Source organism: Nesoenas mayeri (assembly GCF_963082525.1).
Source record: "Nesoenas mayeri genome assembly, chromosome: Z".
Classification (NCBI taxonomy): Eukaryota; Metazoa; Chordata; class Aves; order Columbiformes; family Columbidae; genus Nesoenas; species Nesoenas mayeri.
The window spans coordinates 64,839,806-64,860,043 of NC_137542.1; the positions used below are offsets into that span (position 1 = coordinate 64,839,806).

The window sequence follows — 20,238 nt, forward strand, 5'->3', positions numbered from 1 at the left end:
AAGACCCATTTCTTTGTCCTGGTGTCATCTCCCAGATACAGCTACCCTGCATAGGAAGCTCTTAGAGCAGATGGAATCCCCAAAATGATCACATTTCAAATACGAAGCAAGGAAGACATGCCAAAACAGAGTCAGTGAAAAAAAAAAAAAAGTTATTTAATATATAAGATATCTTCAAAAGTTCAGTGCTTGTTGCAACTCTATACTGTCATGTTAAGCTGTTCAAATATGTCAGATTTTTTATTCCATTAACTTTCTTAGGTGTGTAATTGTATGATTTCCAGTAAGTTTGTCTACAAAGGTTACAATCTGTTAACATATTGTCTCAGGATATGAGTTATATTTTTCCATTTGCGTACAACACGTTTGTCCAAAGTATCACTTTTGGTCATAGTATAGCTCAGGTTATATCTCAGTGGACAACAGAACATTGTGAAGGATTAGTTTCAGAGTTCATCGAATATCTTTTCATAAACCTTAGTGAGCTCTAATTATGCCCTAGGACAAATTACCCAGGTTATCGGTTTTCATTTACCAAGCACTTGCTGAGAAAAAAAAGAAAAGAAAAGAAAAAAAAAAGTTGATGGAAAGAAGAAGTTTTATCCTGAAGCCTGATGAAGGTAATTTCCCAGGGAGAAGTGAAAAGATATCAAGCTCCTCAGTACTATCATAGTAATGTAGGAAGAATAAGTGATCTGGTTCACTTCTCATTTTCAGTCATTCCAGATCATTTTAGTGAACAATTCTTTACCTGTTTCCCATTACAATTCTGATAATGATGGTAATCCAAAAGGGGAAGAGAAATATTTACAGTGATATATTTATCTTAATAGTGTTCTCCATTTAAGTAGGCATCTCTCTCATAAAAAGAATTATCTCAGAAGACAATTAAGCTTATGATTAAATCATGGACTTCCATTGACACGAGATCTACGTGCATGTGAGAGAGAGAAAACAAATGTTTGTAGAAATGGTATTGGAAAAGATTTTACTAAACTCCACAATGGCTATTATTCCCATCTCAGTTCTGTTTCTTTTTAAGTCTTCCCCAACATTTGTGTCCCCATAATCAGTGTCTGCACTCATTGATTTTCGATACTTTCCCTAAATTCATGTTTATTTTTGCCAGGTAGTCCAAATTTCTCTCTTCTCTAGGCTCCACACAGTGACAGAAAAAGTGAACTCTTCATTTAAAATGTAAATCACCATTTAGGACAGCCCCAAATAATGTAGTATAAGGACTTCAAGGCTAATTTGGTCTCTTAACATATCCTTAGTTTATATATAACATATGCTCAGTTTATATAATCAGCTTGAGTATATTATGCCATACTCAGTGTATGTTAATGAAGTAAATTTTTCGAATTTGTGTGCTTGAAATGTGAATATTTATGCCTGGAGAACATGGATGGAAAACACAGCTTGCATGGACTTCTCTAAAGAATTAGACGGTAGGGTTAACACTGATTTTAGGGAAGTTACAGTATGGGTTTGAATGTGATCTTCTACCTTCTGCCCTCCTCTAATGGCTATAGTCACTGAGCCCTACAGTAAATAAAATGTGTTAATTTGAAAAACATAAAAACCCTCTACAGATCACCCATTATTGATTAACTCTTTGAGCCAATACCTAGTGAACCTAGTATTAGAAATAACTCTAAATCTTTTGAGCATATTTAGAACGTCTCGTCATTCCCAAGGCAGCACCTGCAAACAAAAGTCTGGATGTACAGCTGACAATCAGGTGCATGTATTTCACAGGTATGGAATATTATTATGATCTTGTCCAACTTCTTACTCATGACAGACTATAAAACCAGCAAAACAGACAAGATGCACTTGAAAATTACAGGTCAAAAACATCCACATTATTATTTTTCAGCTTTCCAAAATCATGAAATTCCCAATAGAAAAGGAAATTGGAAATGGCATTATTGTAGGACTTCACTCATACACTGGAGGCAGCTGGAAAGATGACATTAAAAGAAGTGGAAGAGAAGGAAAAAAGGGTCTTATGTAGGGCTCATGCTGCCATTGAAGAAAAGTAGCAGGGAAAATCATAAGGAGAGATCAGATGTGTACTAACTGAAAATACTTGGTTACCAGTAATAAACACATCCATGTTTCTATGTGTATTTCTGGCATTTTCGAAGTTTGGCAAATAAATGAATGGACTGTAGGTTTGGTAGGGAGCACTGCTTCATCGCTGAAATGGTAGTAAAGCCCCTTTGGTCAGACCCTGAGACCAATGTGAGTTTTGCATAAACAACAAATCAGTGAATACTAAGTAAAGAATTTGTTGCTTCATTCAACAGCTGTGTGCCTGAGCACATTTAAAACCAAAACAATATGGAAGTGTGAACTGAATGAAGGCGAACCCATTAAACCTGTTAAGACAACCATAACTACCCCTACAGTAACAGTTTGCAAAAGTCAGTGACTGAAAAAAACCCCCAGCTGGCTGTTCAATAAGCCTGAAGCTCTCCCATTGCTCAACTTCAGCTCAAGAAATGTAATAAGATATCATTTGTCACTGATCCTCACCGCATCCAACACAGAAACAGCTGTCAGATTTCGTTCTTTCCTTATAGATACCAATATTTCAGGCCTCAAGAGAAGAGCAGGAACACAGTCTTACAGGCCACAGTTTCTACAGTCATTCATGTTCAGTTTAACATGGAATTTCTCTTCTAGCTGAGAGAAGCTGTTCAGTCTATTCAGCCACTTTCAGATTTCTCACACTTTCCTCTGTTTTATCTTCTGAAATAGCAAACACAAGTGCAGACCTCCTAATAAAGTAGCCCATTTCCCTTTGTCGGAGGGTACATAGCACTTCTGATCTTGGTCTCATCTCTGGTTTTACCATTGTATTGCCTGAGAGCAAAATCAGAACAGCAGTATTCAGTGTTTAAGTTTGACAAATTTCATAACCTCACGTTTTGATTGCTAGGCCTATTATTTCATATAGGCCTATTTCATATAGGCAGAAGAATCTTGGTTCTACTAAATTCATAAGAAAATATGCTGTTGACTTCAGTACAGAATATTAATTGGAGACTACAACAATGTGTATGTTTTAGAGTGAATAGCATGATTTATGTACTTTCAAAAATCCTTTGTCTGTAGAAATATGGTGTGTGGAAATGAAAAAGTAAATGGTGATTCATGTTGTGTTAAAATCTCTTCCTCTTTTGTTAAAGTTAACAATGTTACTAGCTGCTGCATAGATATTCTATTTTGGAAATACCTCAACAACTGTCTGAACTCGGTGTAGCCTTTCTTCTATGAAAGGGCAGGGAGAGAGCTTATTTGTGGTACTAGGTTTCAAAATATTGTGTCTTCAAACATACTTATTTATATAAAGAAAGAAACTGTGAGAATTCTTGTCTGTTCGAAAATTATATATATATATATATTTTTTTTTTTAAATAGCCTCTGGAGTGCTAGGTTTAGGGTTTTTTTTTTTTAAATATATAATTGCCAATACAGCACAGAAACCTCTGTCTGAGTGAGCTTTCCAGATCAAGATATCAAAACCGAGAAACCAAAACATTACTGACAAAAGCTAGAATTTTTAAAGTGTCTCCCCATTTAGCCTAACCTCAATGTTTAGAATCATGTGCAGCATAAGACCTATGGGGAGAGGCTGAGGGAGCTGGGGTTGTTTAGTCTGGAGAAGAGGAGGCTTAGAGGTGACCTCATCACTCTCTATAACTGCCTGAAGGGAAGTTACAGCCAGGTGGGGATTGGTCTCTTCTCCCAGGCAGTCAGCAATAGGACAAGGGGGCATGGGCTTAAACTCTGCCAGGGGAAATTTAGGCTGGATATTAGAAAGAAATTCTTTACAGAGAGAGTGGTCAGGCATTGGAACGGCCTGCCCAGGGAGGTGGTGGACTCGCCATCCCTGGAGGTTTTTAAAGTGAGGTTGGACATGGCACTTAGTGCCATGATCTAGTAAACAGACTAGAGTTGGACGAAGGGTTGGACTCGATGATCTCTGAGGTCTTTTCCAACCCAGTCGATTCTGTGATTCTGTGATTCTGTGGTTACATTTTAAATAACAAAGTGCTGAAGAAAGAAAGAAGTTTTTAAATGCTTATATAAGAAATACAAAAGGTCTGTAGGAGATATTTAAAGCAAAAATTTTTCAGTTCCTTCCCTCCTATTTATTGTTCAGTATTACCCCTCTTATTTATTGTTCAGTATTAAAATGATATCAGCTACTCCAGAGTCAGATAGAACAAAATTACTGGGGATCTCTGCTATTAAAATCTTTAAAGTTATCTAATGAACTTGTTTAAAGAGAAGGGACTGCTCCTTAATGATTTCATGAATGGTTGCCATTCTGCAGTCTCTTCTACAGTTTCCTCAGGACTTCCATTTTTGTGGACTTAAGTTCTGGTCAAGATGAAGATCATGCCTTCATTCAAACAGAAAATGAGAAGAGAGGCTACACTTAATCTTTCCTCAATGAATTCCTACGTCGTGGGGTTTGGCACATTGAAGAGGCGGGGGGAAAAGCAGCAAGGTGATCCATATTTAGACTGCAGATCTGTACTTTCCCTTCTCTTTAAGGTGCTTTTTTGTTGGCTTATATAGCACCTATCTGTGCTGGTCACTGACTGTTTAAACACTTTCACTTGTAGGCTTAGTCCCGTGATGTGTGTAGCCATGAGCAGTGGAATAAACCCATACCTTCAGTGAAAGCAGCCAAAGGTACGTAAAGCAAGGAAATTATTTCTTTCTAGTAATTTCAAGCAGTCCTATAGCCTCTGCCATAAATCCATATTACAGAAAGACTGAAATTTTGTGTAAAACAGGCTGTTGAAGAAGAGAGTAACCAGCAGCCAAGAGACAAGAGAGCAATTAGACACATTGCACTGTCAAGTCTGAGTATTTTTGGCAGCATTTCAATAATCTAACAAAAGCAGTAAATAACATAGCTGGGTTCTCAATTGCTGTGGGTTTTCCAAAGCATTTTATATGCCTATTGCTGGGAAATAATTGGATGCACAAGATGAAAGATATTTGAGGGACAGGCCTGTACTTTGAATGGAAGATTTTGGTCTACAGGCACATTTTATGTTCAAATTGTAAGAGTTTAGCTTTGCTTAAAAAGAATTTTGAAAAAAACCACAACATTTTCCCTTTTGGAAAGAAGCAGAGTTGTCTTTGTTACTCAGAGGATTCTCTTCCCCTTCTCCCTTTTTAATAAGTCAAGCTTTTGTATCCAAAGAGTCTTAAAAGTCTAACTGTTCCTTATTTTGCCTAGGGAGCTACGCTGACAAAGAAACACAGCAGAATGAATACTCCTAAATAATCCACTCTGAGTGAACACACTCATATATATTCCATATATATGCATACACACACACAGAAATATAATGTCTAAGTTTAGTGTGTATATATATGTACGCTATTGCCATCAGAGAGCTAGGGACTGAAAGTCACATCCTGGTTTCATTATTCAATATTTCTCCCCATTTCAAGTGATATTTTTTAGGCTTTTCCACTATCACAGGTGGTTTTTGAACCATCATATTAGAGATCCTAAAATTTTTGCTTCAATCACTACTCCTTTAGGCACTGATTGATTCCTCTGTCTAAGTTTTCCATCTTAAAGTTTTGTCACTGAGCCTTTGGCTTCATGCAGTATCTTAAAGATAATTCCACAATCTGCCCAGTTAGAAGGAAGTAAACTGCAAGCAGGTTTTTAAGATGCTTTCTCTTGTCCACAGACTAACTAGGTGGCAGAGATGTGCTTTTATCTATCTTTATAAGCAGGTTTTTCCAGCACAGAACTTCCTGAGAAAAAGAAACAGAAGTGTCTTTAGTGCTCTAACCACCTTCATGCTCTCCACCCAGCATTTCCAAGAATGTTGTTATAAATAGCTTCAACATAACGCAGGTGACAGAGGGAAAATATGGCTAGTTTTCCAACCTAACTTCCGCCTGGTTGGATAGATGCATGTACACAAACAAACACACACGGTCAGATAAGTGCATCCCTAGAGAGCCAAGGCAAAAGGCAGCAGCATAATTTGAATCAAAATTCACAACAAACACTTTAGATGAACCCGAAATTCAGAAGTTCCCTGTATGATCAGCCTTGTCACACTGTACCACTAGAAAGGCTTTAGTTTTACAGTGAGGGTTTTATCCCATTTAGAATAAAAATGAAAAACAACACAGATGCAGCCTGTAAAACTGAATGTAATTTGGAGAGTTGTCAAAGGTCTTTCCTCCCCCAAATCTGCCAGGTAAATATCTCTGGGATTAAAACAAAGAAAATAAATTAATCTCCGCCTTCTTATTACAATACAAAGTGAGAGAAGCCAGGAAACCCGGCGCAAAACCTGATGGTACACAGTGTCCTTAAATCACTTGGCCATTGTTTTCTCTCACAGTCACACATGTTAATGATGCAAAGACATTTAACATTTTTTGGCTTTGAATTTTCATGTCACAACCATAATAAATGCGCACATTATTGTTTGTATTGCCATATCCTTTAGATGCACCGCCAATTTCTAGAGCCTGTGCATGCATGGGCAAGGACAGGATTTTGCCCACAAACAGCCTGACTGAATTAAACTAAGCAGAAACGTTGCCATACAGATTCATCTGCAAAGTAGTGTTTCATGGCACAGTGTGTTTATGTTGCAAAGGTGTTGTATGGGTCAGACTTGATTTAAACCACCAATTCTACCACAGGCAGACCAAAGCTTCTTTGTTCTCTGTGAACCAATTTAGTTCTGCTTCATAATGCCTCTCTCTTACATGGCCCTAAGATGTCCTTAGTTGCATTTAGTTAAAAAACATAACTTCCAAACCAATAATATAGGCAATAAAACGTTAAACCCAGGAAAACAGGAAGAAATAAAGAGATTTGGGGTTTTGTTTGTTTTAAGGAATTTGAGCAACAAAGAAAAAAAGAAATATGATGAAGAATGAAGAAACAAGTTTTAACGTGGACAGCACCCGAGCCTCTCCCTTCTCCCACTGCCTGCAGCCGCTGAGCCCTGTCATGAAATCACACAGAACAAGTCAATTTGGTGAAGAATTCAGACCACACGTCTCACATTTCCGCTATGGCCCTCCTCCTTTTGGAGACATGGAGACTTTCCAGGGGTCCTTGGAAGGAGGGTCTCGGAAACGCAAGAGCATGCCAACAAAAATGCCTCCTTCTATTGCTCTTGAGGGTTCGTCATCACCACCAGACAGATCTGAAGATCAGAGTGACATAGGCTCTTCCGGTCTCCCCTTGATGTTCCAACAGCCAGCACAGCCCAAGTACAGTTCCCAGATGATTGACCTCTGCAACTTTGGTTTCCAGTTCTACAGAAGTCTGGAGCACTTTGGAACCAAGCCCATTAAGCAAGAGCCAGTGAAGCCTAACACGGCATGGCCCAGTAGCCCAGCATTCATGCAGGCTCCTTACTCTTACTACCCTAAAGTCCATCCTGGCTTAATGTTTCCATTTATTGTGCCACCCAACTTTCATTTCAGGAACCCCATCCAAATGAAAAGACCTCCAGACCCACCCTTCAGGAGGGCTGAAGTAAGAGAAAGCGGTGAAAATAAACAGAAAGTGGAGAGAGTAGATGTCAACCTTCAGATAGACGACAGCTACTACGTTGATGTAGGTGGTGAACAGAAACGCTGGCAATGTCCCATGTGTGAGAAGTCCTATACATCCAAGTACAATTTGGTCACCCATATCTTGGGGCACAGTGGCATTAAGCCACATGCTTGCACCCGATGTGGCAAGCTTTTCAAACAGCTGAGCCACTTGCACACACATATGTTGACACACCAGGGTACCCGGCCACATAAGTGCCAGGTGTGCCACAAGGCTTTCACTCAAACCAGTCACCTTAAGAGGCACATGATGCAACACAGTGACATCAAGCCTTACAACTGCAGGATCTGCGGCAGAGGTTTTGCCTACCCCAGTGAGCTGAAGGCACATGAGTCTAAGCATGAGAGTGGCCGAGAGAACATCTGTGTGGAGTGTGGTCTGGACTTCCCAACCCTGGCCCAACTGAAGAGGCACTTAACAACCCACCGTGGCCCTATACAGTACAATTGCACTGAATGCGATAAGACCTTCCAGTATCCGAGCCAGCTGCAAAACCACATGATGAAGCACAAAGACATCCGCCCGTACATCTGCACCGAATGTGGCATGGAGTTCGTGCAGCCCCACCATCTCAAACAACACTCCCTAACTCACAAGGTAAGCCAGCACGGATTGCGCTCTCACCTTGCATCAGAAGGTAGTGGTGGGGATTACAGGCCACAAAAGATACACCAGTGTATCTCCTTGGAAAGAAGGTAATTAGACTACAGACCCTCATGCTGGCCCTCTGCCATCCGGAGAGTTTTATGCAGAGTAAAAACCCCAGCAGCACTGGCAATAGTAGAAGCTAGGTATCTTAGTCAGGCTTAAGAAAATACACACAAAATCTGCCTTGTTGTAAACAGGAGTACAATTAAACCACCTGTATTGCTTCCCAAAACTGTATTTACATCTCTCCATTTCTGGGTTTTATGTTCAAGCTGACCTTCTGTAGCATAACATAATTTTGTAGAGCTGTGTAACACCCCCAAAATTTTAACAGAAATTTTCTACTGAAAACCAGATGTATGTTTTTTCTCCCTCAACTGGGAAGTAGGTGGATTTGTGATAGACTGTACATATGCAGCAAAAGAAAATATATATTACTCATCCGATTTTCAAGAATCATTATGATGTGACATTTAGGTGAAAAAACCCAGCCAACCAACCAAAAAAAAAAGGTAATAAAAATTTCCCTTATCCAGAATTCCCTTATCCCTTATCCAGAATTCCAGTTAATAAAGCTAGACAAGCAGGACATTTACCCCAGCCAATTCGTGTCAAGTGACAGTCTTGCCACTGCTGACAGCAATGACAGCAGGGTCATTGTAGGCTAGGAGAGGGCTTTGGAACACATCCACAAAGACCACTTTCAAAAATAGGAAAAATGTAACTATTCCATTCAAGAATGTCTAAAACTAGTTTATCTGCCTTTACAAAATCCCACACATTTTTATAAAAATTTGCTTCCAATATTTGCGTATTTTTTTCCTTTAACACTTGCGTTTTGGCTTTTATACAAAAACCATTAAAAATACAGAAAGTCCCAGCATTTTGGTATTTTAGACATATTTTCTTATAAAAATCAACAACGTCCACTTCCACATTTGCTTTTTATTCTCTATTACAAGGTTATGATTTGTGCTCTTTCTGGAGATTCCCTGGGCTTTGGATTTACCACGCAAAAACTCTACTAATTTAAGACTTGGTAGTTTTTTTGTCTCAGGAAGTGCAATGCCCCTGAGCCTTCAGAGTGCTTCTGCTTCTTTGTCCACAGCTGCAGGTGGATTCAGCTGTCAACATAATTAACAGCACTTAGCTGCCCAAATGCAGCTTCACATCAGATAGGCAGACACTTTGAGTTGCTGTTGGTCTTCTTGGTTTTTGCTTTGAAATTAGCTGTTAATACCGCTGACTGGTACAAAAGTAGATATTGTTTCAAGTCTTCTGTGTAATGGCGGTCTATAGGAGGAGTAATAGCTCTTGGCACTTCACTAGGAAATTCCCATTATCTTCAGCAAGTTATACTGAAACTCTTAAAGTGTTTAGTGGTAAATTCAATTATTTTCATAGCATCCAAATGACTTTTTGAGGATCTGGTAGCTAGACCACATGGGTGTGACCCAGGATATTGAATTATGCAGTAGTATATTGACTGGATGGCATAAAAGATGCTAGAAATGCTCTGTAAACATGAGATAAAATGATGCTGCTCCATTAGGGTCAGTGCAAGTCCCACTAAGATACTCTTTGAATGTAATATGTACATCCTTACTTGATGACACGGCTTCACTGCTTCTTGGTTATTTCAGATAATTTTCTGTAGCTATGCTTTTTTTTTAGAAGCCAATGATTGTTCAGTTACCACAGGCAAACATTACTTTAGTATCTTATCTGCTTAGCTTTTGTTCTTGGTCAATAAGTGTACACATTTGACCAATGCTTTACATAAGCAGCAAAGCAGGACACAGAAGCTCTGCTATTATGTCTCATTGATTTGTAAACATACTGATGGAAACAAATCTAATTATTTCAGTAAGCTTAGACCTTCTTCTCTGCTTCTCAGACTCTCATAAGAATTTGCCAGGAGAAAAATACTTAGGTATCTATTACTTGAGCAAATGTTGTTAGAAGTGGAATAATTTATTGCCTGCTTTGTTAATGCAGAATAAATAATTCATATATTTCAATACTGAAAATTAAATGATCTAGGAAAATTTCCATCTATAGAATTTTCTGATTTTTTAAAATTTTCTTGCAGGGTGTGAAAGAGCACAAATGTGGAATTTGTGGCCGGGAATTTACTCTGCTGGCCAACATGAAGCGACATGTCCTAATCCACACCAATATCAGAGCCTATCAGTGCCATTTGTGCTTCAAGAGTTTTGTACAAAAGCAGACTCTCAAGGCCCACATGATTGTTCACTCTGATGTCAAACCCTTTAAATGCAAGGTAAGTGCATTTGGTGGCAGAGGTGTTTACCCACTGGATATTTCTGTGAAGTCATCATCTTGCAATATGACAGAATTAGAAAAACAAGACTTCCTAACACATACTACAGCTGCATTTATATTAGCATAAAGTAGTCTGGTTTCATTTCTTGGTCCAGGTTCTGCTTAGGCAGCACAAAATAATGGAGGTAAATATCTGTGGTTTACTCCTTCTCCTTCAATGTTGGTAACTTTCACCCCAAAATATTTTTTTCCATTTGCAAGCATTTGGACACCATTGCAGTTTCAGTACAATAAACATACCTGACATTTGCTTAGTACAGCCATCCAAACAGAAGTCTAAGTGCTAACAGCTTGAAACACTGACTAAAAACATGAAGTCATGCACCCCACGGAGAACCATGGAAAAGCAGCAGCTATGATTTCACACAGTGATGCTATGTAACAGTTCAAGGAAGGACTCAAAGAAAGCCACAGGAAACTACAACTGCAGAAGATATTTGAATGGGCCAAATGTAATTACCAGACCGAAATACAGAGCAGGACATCAGTATCCTAACAAAACAGCCTCTGAGACCATCTGGCCTTTTTAGAATCCTGTGGGAATTCCAGTTTACTGCCTCCCTCCAGCACATTGGAGGATGACATTCCCTTTCCATTCTCTCTTCTCTCCACTCCCCATAAACTTTTGAGGCTTTGGCTTTCTTGACAGTGCTTGTCTCTAATATATTCTTTATGAATTATTCATGTTTATATTCTTACTCAGTATTGGACACTAAACCTGTTTGTTTTGCTGCCTATCTGGTTCATTAGTGTAGTCATACCTCGTAAAGTCAAAGGGTGTAGGTTTTATTCCCACTTTGATCTGCTCTAAGAGGGCTATAAATATCGAGTAAACCATATTCCCTGTTTATGCCTAAGTAACTGAAGACTGATCTGGAAGCAATTTCTAGAACTCTTTCATCCAACATCTTTATGGAATTAAATATTTTCTTAAAAGGAGTGTTCCACTGAGAAGCAGAGCTGGATGAAAAATCTTAAATGGAATTATTTTCTCTTGAAAAATGTCACAGGAAAATATGGATTTCAGTAATAATTCTAATATGAAAATGTAAAAATGAATCTTCTGTCCTTCCTCATTTTACTTTGATAACTTTGGAGAATTTCACTTTGAAAAAATAACAGCAAAGCCTTTCAACTTTAGCCATTTGATTCTTTGAAATTTATGTCCTATTAAAATGTTGTTTTGTATACTAGAACTTAAGTTATACTACACTGATAAAATAATTTTTGTCACTGAAATACTTACGTAGTTCCATGTCAAGTCTGCTGGAGACATTCATTCTTTGAGAACAACTGAAAACCTGTCTTCTTGTTCCCATTTGGTCAGTATCCTTCTCTGATCCCTCAAATTTCAAGAAATAAACTCAGTTGTTTTATCAGCTGTTCCGGATGGAGTGTTTGGACCCACATTATTTTTGAGATATGTGTCACTTGGCTTGAAGTTTATGTTCAGGCTAGGGATTGATGATGATGAACTGTTAAAACTTGGAGAAGGCAATAATGTGAGCCAGGAACTGGTGTACCACCAATATGTTCTCCAAACAGTAACAAAAACTCTACAGGAACACCTGTTTTTCTTACTTAAAAAAAAAAATAAAAAATAAAAATTCTATGTCCCCACCCAATGTTCCTAGGAAGAAAGAAACAAGTAAGCACAGTGAACTGGTTTCTCTTGTGCCTGAAGGTGTATGAATCAACATCAATGCCCCTGAACAAAGCGGTGACCTGTAACAATAAGAGAAGGGAGAATCAAGAATTGGTCTTTGGTGTTAGGAACGTCCCTTGCTTCTCTGGCTGAGCCCTTCAAAGACTCGAGCAAGTATTTCTGGCTGGCATTCAGAGGGTTAAGGCAATGACCAGATAGCAGCCTTTTGGCACCAAGCTCCTCCTCAGCAGAAGGAAGGATATAGCTGTATGAACAGGCTGCTTAACAATGGCTCACATGTCCCCCGGGGAACCGCCTGCAAATAGATTTCATCTTGCTTTCTCTTGTACTTTTCAAAGCTTCCTGTTTTCTCACGGTCCTTTTGGACAGTTTACAGTCTTTCTCCCTCTCCCTCTCTCTTTGAGGAAAGGAACACCCTTCTTATGAAGAAAAAAAAAAATAAAAGAAGAAGAATGCAAGCAAAAGAGAACACAGCGGTAGCCTTTATATTTCACCACATGAAATGGTTTTCTTTACCTTTTTCTCACAGCAAAAGAAAACATGAGGCTTTCCTATGTGTCTAATCACAACTAAGCACAGACTATCTGAAGTGAGGGAGCAGCAAATAGTTGTCCCTTCTGTTTCCTTATCCAGCTGCAGCCTGGGTCTGTGTTTGATTTTTCTCTGAAGACTGAATTTCTCTTTAACTTTTAAAGGCCTGAGCCTGTCCTACCATGTTTATTTCTGTTTAAAAAAAACCCATAAAAATATACTTAAGAGTTCTGAAAGAGTTGCACCAGCTGGTACGATAATGCTAATTCTGATTCATAGAGAAAACTTCTATGAAATTTAGTTGCTTTTAGTGCTGCAGTCAGTAATGTCTCAGACCTCCAACAAAGAATGTAAAATACACTTTGCAGTACATGTTTTGAACTCCATTTTTTTCCCACCTGAAATCATGGGTTCATATCAGAAGTCAAAACCAAAGAAAACATGAGATACCTCTCACTTTGGGAAGAGACAGAACACACAACAGATCTAGAAGGGAGACAATTCATGTGGTGGCTTAGGAAGACCAAATCTAGCTTTGAACTAGTTGAGCTTTTCTAGTAAACTCTACTGAAGTCCAGTTCACCAGCCAGCACAATGATGCGTGTTCAGCAGACTTGTAGCTGAGGTCTTTCTCTCCAGGGCTTGAATTTTATTTTGTCTAAAGTAGACAGCCTAAGGAAAGGTCCACAGGTGAGCCATATCATTCTTGCTGTCCCAATATCTCTTGCATGAGCTTTTCATCTCCCTGAGTGTTAGGGTGCTCTGTGGTGACTTCTGCTGGAGTTTCCTCCCAGGCAATTGGCTCAGGGTCATCTTTCACACTCTGCTTACACCCCTGCCCTGTCACAGAGCAAGAAAATCTTGTACACCTTCCTAATTTGGTCTAAAGATTCAGACTGTTGTTTGAGTATTAGCTGTAAACTCCAGCTAGTTCTGAGTTCCTGTCTTCCAGCATGTGAGCCCAAAACCTACTCCCTTAGCCTTCTCGATCATGGACATTAATCTGAAAGTAATCTTGTGCCTTTTGAAAAGGATAGGTTATCAAGAGACCATGCCACAGAGCCATCATTCTGAAAAACAGTTTTCATATCTGCATTTCTTTTGTTTTCCTGCCACACCTCTCCACTCTGGTACCATTTCCTCATGTCCCCAGAGATTTCAGCAAAGGAACACATTACACATCTATAAGACTGTGCATTATTTTGGAAAATGGAAAACCTACCCCCTTTATTCAGAGACATGAATCTTTTATGCTATAAGGTGCTATCCTTTATGAAGTCTCCTGTCTTTTTATTATGAAGAAATAGAAATAAATATTGCCTTGACAAAAAACCATAAATGCTCCTATTAGATGTGTTGTAATATTCAATAGCTTATAAAGATATAGATTTGCATGAAGTAGTCTAGTCATTCACCTGTTCAACCTGACTTTCCTTGATCATCACTTTAGACACAGAAGCGAAGACGTATCCATCAGAAAGCAAAAGCCAGTAAGAGCACAGGTCAGCCACAATACAAGCAGATAACCAGACATGTTCCAACGAAAGGTATTAGAGAGGTATTGTTATTGGCATTCTTGTAGCCAGAGGAATATTGGCACATCATAGATTGTTCCAGCTGCTGTTCTTCCCAGCAAATTTTCTGTGCTCATCAGTGCTGCTTTGTTTCCTCCCAGCACTTTCCGAGTGTTTTTTTGGTGTAATCATTTCAATGAATATAAGTCACCCAGCATATTAGCTTTCTTTGATTGCAAAGGAGAGACTCCTCTTTCCTATGTGGATGGATGACCCTTGGAATTAAACATCTTACTTTTACAAATGAATAACTCATTTTCAGTGTCTATTTTTTTTTCTTTCCACTTTCTCAGTGAACACTTTACTGATAAATTTATTTGATAGAATGCTCCTTTTAGCAAAATCACAGAGAAAATCACAGAAGAGAATTAATGCAGCTGAAGTAAACATGATTTTAAAAGCAAGTTAATATTTTCAGACTTTTCTTTTTGCACATTGATTCAGGTCTAGTTATTATTTAAGAACAATACACCTGCAAATTTTTCTATTAATGATCTACATTTATTTTCCACTACCTACATATCATGCAGATAGTCCAGGTGATGGTTGTGTGAATATGAATCAAAAAGTACTGCAGCAGACCTTCTGTGTTACTAAAATTAAAAAAAAAAAATAAAAATCAGAAGTCAGATTAGACCAAAAATTCAGTGGATACTCAGTAACCGCTTTTTAATAATTTTCTCCTAGATGAGTACACTGCTTGATGTAAGTTTTGGTTACTCGGTAACGGTGATTCTGACTCATATACTAATAAAGATCATAAAAAAAAAAATCTGATGGTAGAAGTATTTGTCTAAAAGCATTCCAAATGAAACAAAACCAACCAAACAAACAAAAAAAAGAGATGAAGTAGAAAGCAAACACAGAAGTTTGCAGAGAATGGAAAAGGTCACTTGAATGTGAATAAAATTGTAAATTCTGATAAGGAAAGACTAGTAGACAAGTAAGACTAGAAACTTGTGATAGTGATGTCAAACTCTCATGTCTTGAGAATACGTTTGATTTATAAGAGACCAGACTACAAAAGGACTCATCTAGATAAACAATAACAATGAAAAAAAAAACCCTTATTGTTTCATCAAAGGGAAAACAGCATGATCAATGGCTGGAGCTGGCAGGAACAGCTTCAGGGAAAGCTGAGTCATTCCTGTGGCTCCATGACTGTTTAAATTCCAGCTTACTCACCAGAGACACTGAAACACAGAAGTCGGTAAGCCAAAAGATAAAAGGATCAGAGAAAAATGGGGGAGCAATAAACACAGAAAAAAAAAAAAAAAGGAATTGCTTTTTCTAGCTTTAAGGAAAATGTGCAGCCATTTCATTTGCACTTAAGGGGAGGTAATATTCTGCTTGTCTGTTTCACAGAAAACTTTCATTGGTTTTATTTTGTATCTCCATCTCTGCCTCTCATTGTTCTTGATTAAAGATTAGATTTATAAACTACAAATGAAAGGGTTTGCCAGGGCAGAAAGTTATATTTTTAGCCTTCCACGTTACTCACTTAAGCCTCTCCCCTCCTTACGACAACATTCCCTGATTTTTGAGAATCTTTGACTGTATGTCTGTCCTAGTCACCAAATGTAAAAAAACCACAGCAGTGCAGAAGGCCCTATATAGACCAAACTCAACCACATATTCCTGTCTGTAGGATTTTTGCCTATGTCTTTGAAAAACAGATTGCAGTCATAAACTGGCAGGGCTTAAGTTGAGAAGATTGAGTTCTGTTTCCCTCTAAACTGTTGTGCTTGGAAGTATCTAAACTAATAATTTTCATTTTTATTGTTTTTGACAGCTGTGTGGAAAAGAATTTAACAGAATGCACAATTTAATGGGACACATGCACTTGCACTCGGATAGTAAGCCTTTCAAGTGCCTCTACTGTCCCAGCAAATTCACCTTGAAGGGGAACCTAACCAGGCACATGAAAGTCAAACATGGGGTCATGGAAAGAGGATTTCATTCTCCAGGTAATATTTTTTCAGCAAAGTCATTATCTGAGAAGCTTGAAGGTGCTCATCAGTAAACCCAAGTGAGCTTTATACCACAGATACACAGTCTTGTACCATAAATCCAATGCTATTGGAAGAAATTGTATCCTATAAGCCTGGGATGTTGTTATTAACAATCTGTATTACTCCAGCGCTGCGAGTCAGAGATCCCCACTTGCCTCAGAGACCTTTCAGACCAGATATCTGGTGGCTCAGGGTTACAGACTGAGATGCAGTAGTAGATGGAGACAAAATGAGACAGTATTTATGAATACACAGGAAATAATTTCAGCACACCAAGTTGTTGTTGCCAGATGTTAGGGAGAATACAGTCAGCAGTGTGAAAGCAGAAGCTTTATCAAGTTATACCAGTTATTTTGTATGTAGCCCGTGGCTCCCTGTTCCCATCACTGTGGGGGATGGAACAAGATCCACAACACTGCAAAGCTTCTCCCAGCGTCTGGGTACCCCCGAGACACAAAGAGGAGCAAGCAGGAGGAGACTAAGCCTTAATGAGGTTGTGGCACATGTAGTTGGCCAGAGGAATGACTGTATTACATGATCTTCCTGACTGAGAAGGTAGCTACATTATTTTTCAATAAATATTACAGTTTCAGGGAGCTTGATTCCCAGATGCTGACATACCACAACCTAACAGCCATGGACAAGCAGACATTTTTCCTCAGAAACATCTGGTTAGGAGTTTATATTTTTTTCTCATGTTTGAAGTGCATGCCCATGGTTCATAACATCAGGGTAGAACATAAATCCATTCAAAGCTGATAGAAGCAAAATATGTAGAAGATTTCTCAGGTCTTGCTCGCTGGTTACTGGATATGTCTGGAATGGGAATGGAAAGCTGAATGGCTTTATGGCCAGGAGCCTTTCTGCTCAAGATACAGTTATTCTGTACGGTATTGACATAGCCGATTTTAGATCAAGGTCATAGGCTCAAGACCCTGTTTACAAAGAAGCATGTGGACAGGCGAAGATGCTCCTTCGTCATACATATTTTTGACTACTCAAGCTATCCTGCAAAGCACTTCCTATCTTTCATCTACTACATGCACTTTCTAAAGTCAGCCTCCTCTATGCACACATGCCAATGCTATCTAAAGAAGTGGGGTAATTAGGGAGGATTGTTTTGAGAGTTTGAGTATCCAAGATATTTGGTTTGTTGAGAATTTCTGGATAAATAACACTTTCATGGCTAAGATTTCTTGGTGTTCCTCAAATTTGGACTTCAGAGAAGCCTAACGTGTATAAAACACATACTGTAATGACATTTACCATAAAACTTACAAATATTAATAAATGGCTTTTTTTTTTTTTTTTTTCCTGTAAATCTCCTACAGCACCATGCTAGTACATGGTTATATGTAATTGAAGACAGACTAAGAGCTTTTCATTGTAGAGAGATTCTTCAGCCCTTGAGGCTTATCAGACACAAGACAATTTGTAAGGGCTGCCACCTGCTCATGAACCATTTTAACAAACACAGGCTGTTTCAAAGTAGCATCCATATCTAGTGAGTCTACATAAATTCTGCAGAAACTGTGTTCAGTTACTGAGGGGAAAAAAAAAACCCTACACCAAACAAAAGCAAAGAAAATACTGATTTAGATAGATTTTTGCTACTCGGTGAAATCCATGCCGCAGTACTGTCACCTTTCTTTTAATTAAGAGAGGCTGTGCCTGAAGAGTCTGAGCCTTCTTCTGTGCATCCGGATGCTCAGAGCCCATCCGAGTCCACACATGTCTCCTGGGTAACTTCTGGGTTTCCAGCAAGACAAACAGGGAGGAGATGCTATGACAAATACAAAGACAAATCAGATCCAGGACTACAGTCAGACTTACACTGCACCACTCAAAATCTTCATTTCTTTATAATGATATCCTTAAGCTGAAGCACTATCTACCTTTTCAGTGGCATGAGTGGCTTGTCAGTGGATGGCAGAGGAAAAATTAAGGAGAGTGGAGTTCATAGACTGCTGAGATACGATCGTCTTTCCATTTTTATAGTAGTAACTTTGAACCAGAGTGTCCACAGAACAAACTCATTAACACGTCTTCCACCATTCTGGAAAACAAACAAACAAAAAAGAAGTAAAAAACCAAAGACTTTCATTTTGGGCTGTTATGCTTTAGAACAAATTGTCCATATAAAAAAAATAGGAAGGGAGAAGTGGGTAGGCTCGCTGGCAAAAATAGTTTACAACAGGCCAGGTCACTTCACTTTTATTCCTAGCTCTCTCATCAAGTGCCTGGCATGTACAGCACAATGTTTTGTGTGTCCTGGCCTGGCTGTGGTGTGTATACAGTAATACTTCTTTTAACAGCATCTCAAAGGAGATGCCATGAAATATAAACAGAAAAGTGCTTGGAGATAGCTGGGTGGAAGATAAATGTAAGAAACTAGATAGAAGGCTCCCTCACATTTTGTTTTTTGACCATGTATCACGTAGTAATATTTCCCATATGTAAATTGTTCCTTTTCTCCCCCCACCTCAAATCACTACAAGGTTTTGGAAGAGGAAGAATTGCTGCGTCCCAGACAAATGTCTTGAGAAACTTGGAACAGGAAGAGCCATTTGATCTTTCCCAGAAAAGCCAAGGGAAAGGAATCTCGTTTCATTCGGATGGCGAGAGTGCCAAGGGAAGCTCATGCCCAGAGGAAGAGGAAGACAACTATTATGAGGCAGAGCGCTACAGCCCTGGCATGTACCACCATGACAACAAGCTGTACGTGGCTCAAGATCTGTCTGGCAAACCTGTGTGCATGATGAAGGACTTGAGAGAGTCCTACTGCAATGAGAAGGAAGAAGTGCTAAATGAGGGAGGACTGGAGAAGAGAATAGGAAATTCAGACAGACAGGAGAGCCAAGGAGAGAGGGAGCTTGCAAACAACAAAGAACACCTCAGCTTTAGATCCTTTGAAAAGGCCAGAGTTGGCCACTCTCTCTCTGATTACTTGTATTTCAAGCACAGGAACAAGAGTTTGAAAGAATTGCTGGAAAGAAAAATGGAAAAGCAAGCAATGCTTATAGGCATTTAAAATGAACATTTTTTAAAAGCTGGAGAATGGGGATAACTTTTAACATGAACTGTGATTTACCAAAGCCTGGAAGTTTGTAGCATTCTTTAGCAACAAACAAGTCTAATTAATAAAAACAACTTAAGGTAGACCACGTACATGAAAAGAACGAAGCAGTCCAAGGTCACCAAGAAATGCAAAAGATATTGAGCAATAACATTTTTATACTTATCCATTTGATGTATAAGCAGACAATGGGGTGGGCGTAGAAGTTTATTTTGCTTTTTTGGGGTGGCAAAGACTTATACGCAATTGTCTAGTTATCAAAAAACATAATTTAGCATTTGATTTATTATCTGGCTAAATATATATGAACACTTCTAACCATGCATCACAAAAAACCCCCTGAAAATACTAAGTATTTCACAGTATAAACGAATACTATTAAACACGGTGTGCATGAAAGTGCTGTCACTCTCAGAACTAACAGCCCCCCACCATATCGTTGCTTATAAGGGGATAAGGATTTAATAAGTCATTTAATTAGTCCTATGTCATTCTGACAACCCAACTCAAAAGGTTAAAAACCCTATATATGGTACATCATTTCCAAATATTATTATCTTCTTCACTTACCTTCCAAGTTCTTGATTTGAAATACCTTGCTATTATGCTCAATATATATATAGCAAGTTATGATTAAGTATAGTCATATACTTATGGCTTGCAAAGGCTAGAATCAAGTAGTTGCAGCTCTCTGCCATTATAAGAAACCACTCACCCTACAGAACTAATGATTCTCACACCTA

The 20,238-nt window shown here is 38.7% G+C and overlaps 1 protein-coding gene across 1 annotated transcript in view; it reads left to right on the forward strand.

Moving 5' to 3' along the window:
- Positions 1 to 19,450, forward strand: part of ZNF366 (zinc finger protein 366) — a gene marked incomplete at both ends in the record, with an annotated part of 31,815 nt that extends 12,365 nt beyond the window's left edge. The window contains 4 exons of the mRNA XM_080363021.1: positions 6,921 to 8,239; positions 10,383 to 10,574; positions 16,200 to 16,374; positions 18,918 to 19,450. Coding sequence (XP_080219147.1) covers positions 6,921 to 8,239; positions 10,383 to 10,574; positions 16,200 to 16,374; positions 18,918 to 19,450 — 2,219 coding nt within the window. The remainder of the gene's footprint in view (positions 1 to 6,920; positions 8,240 to 10,382; positions 10,575 to 16,199; positions 16,375 to 18,917) is intronic.
- Positions 19,451 to 20,238: the final 788 nt, after the last annotated feature.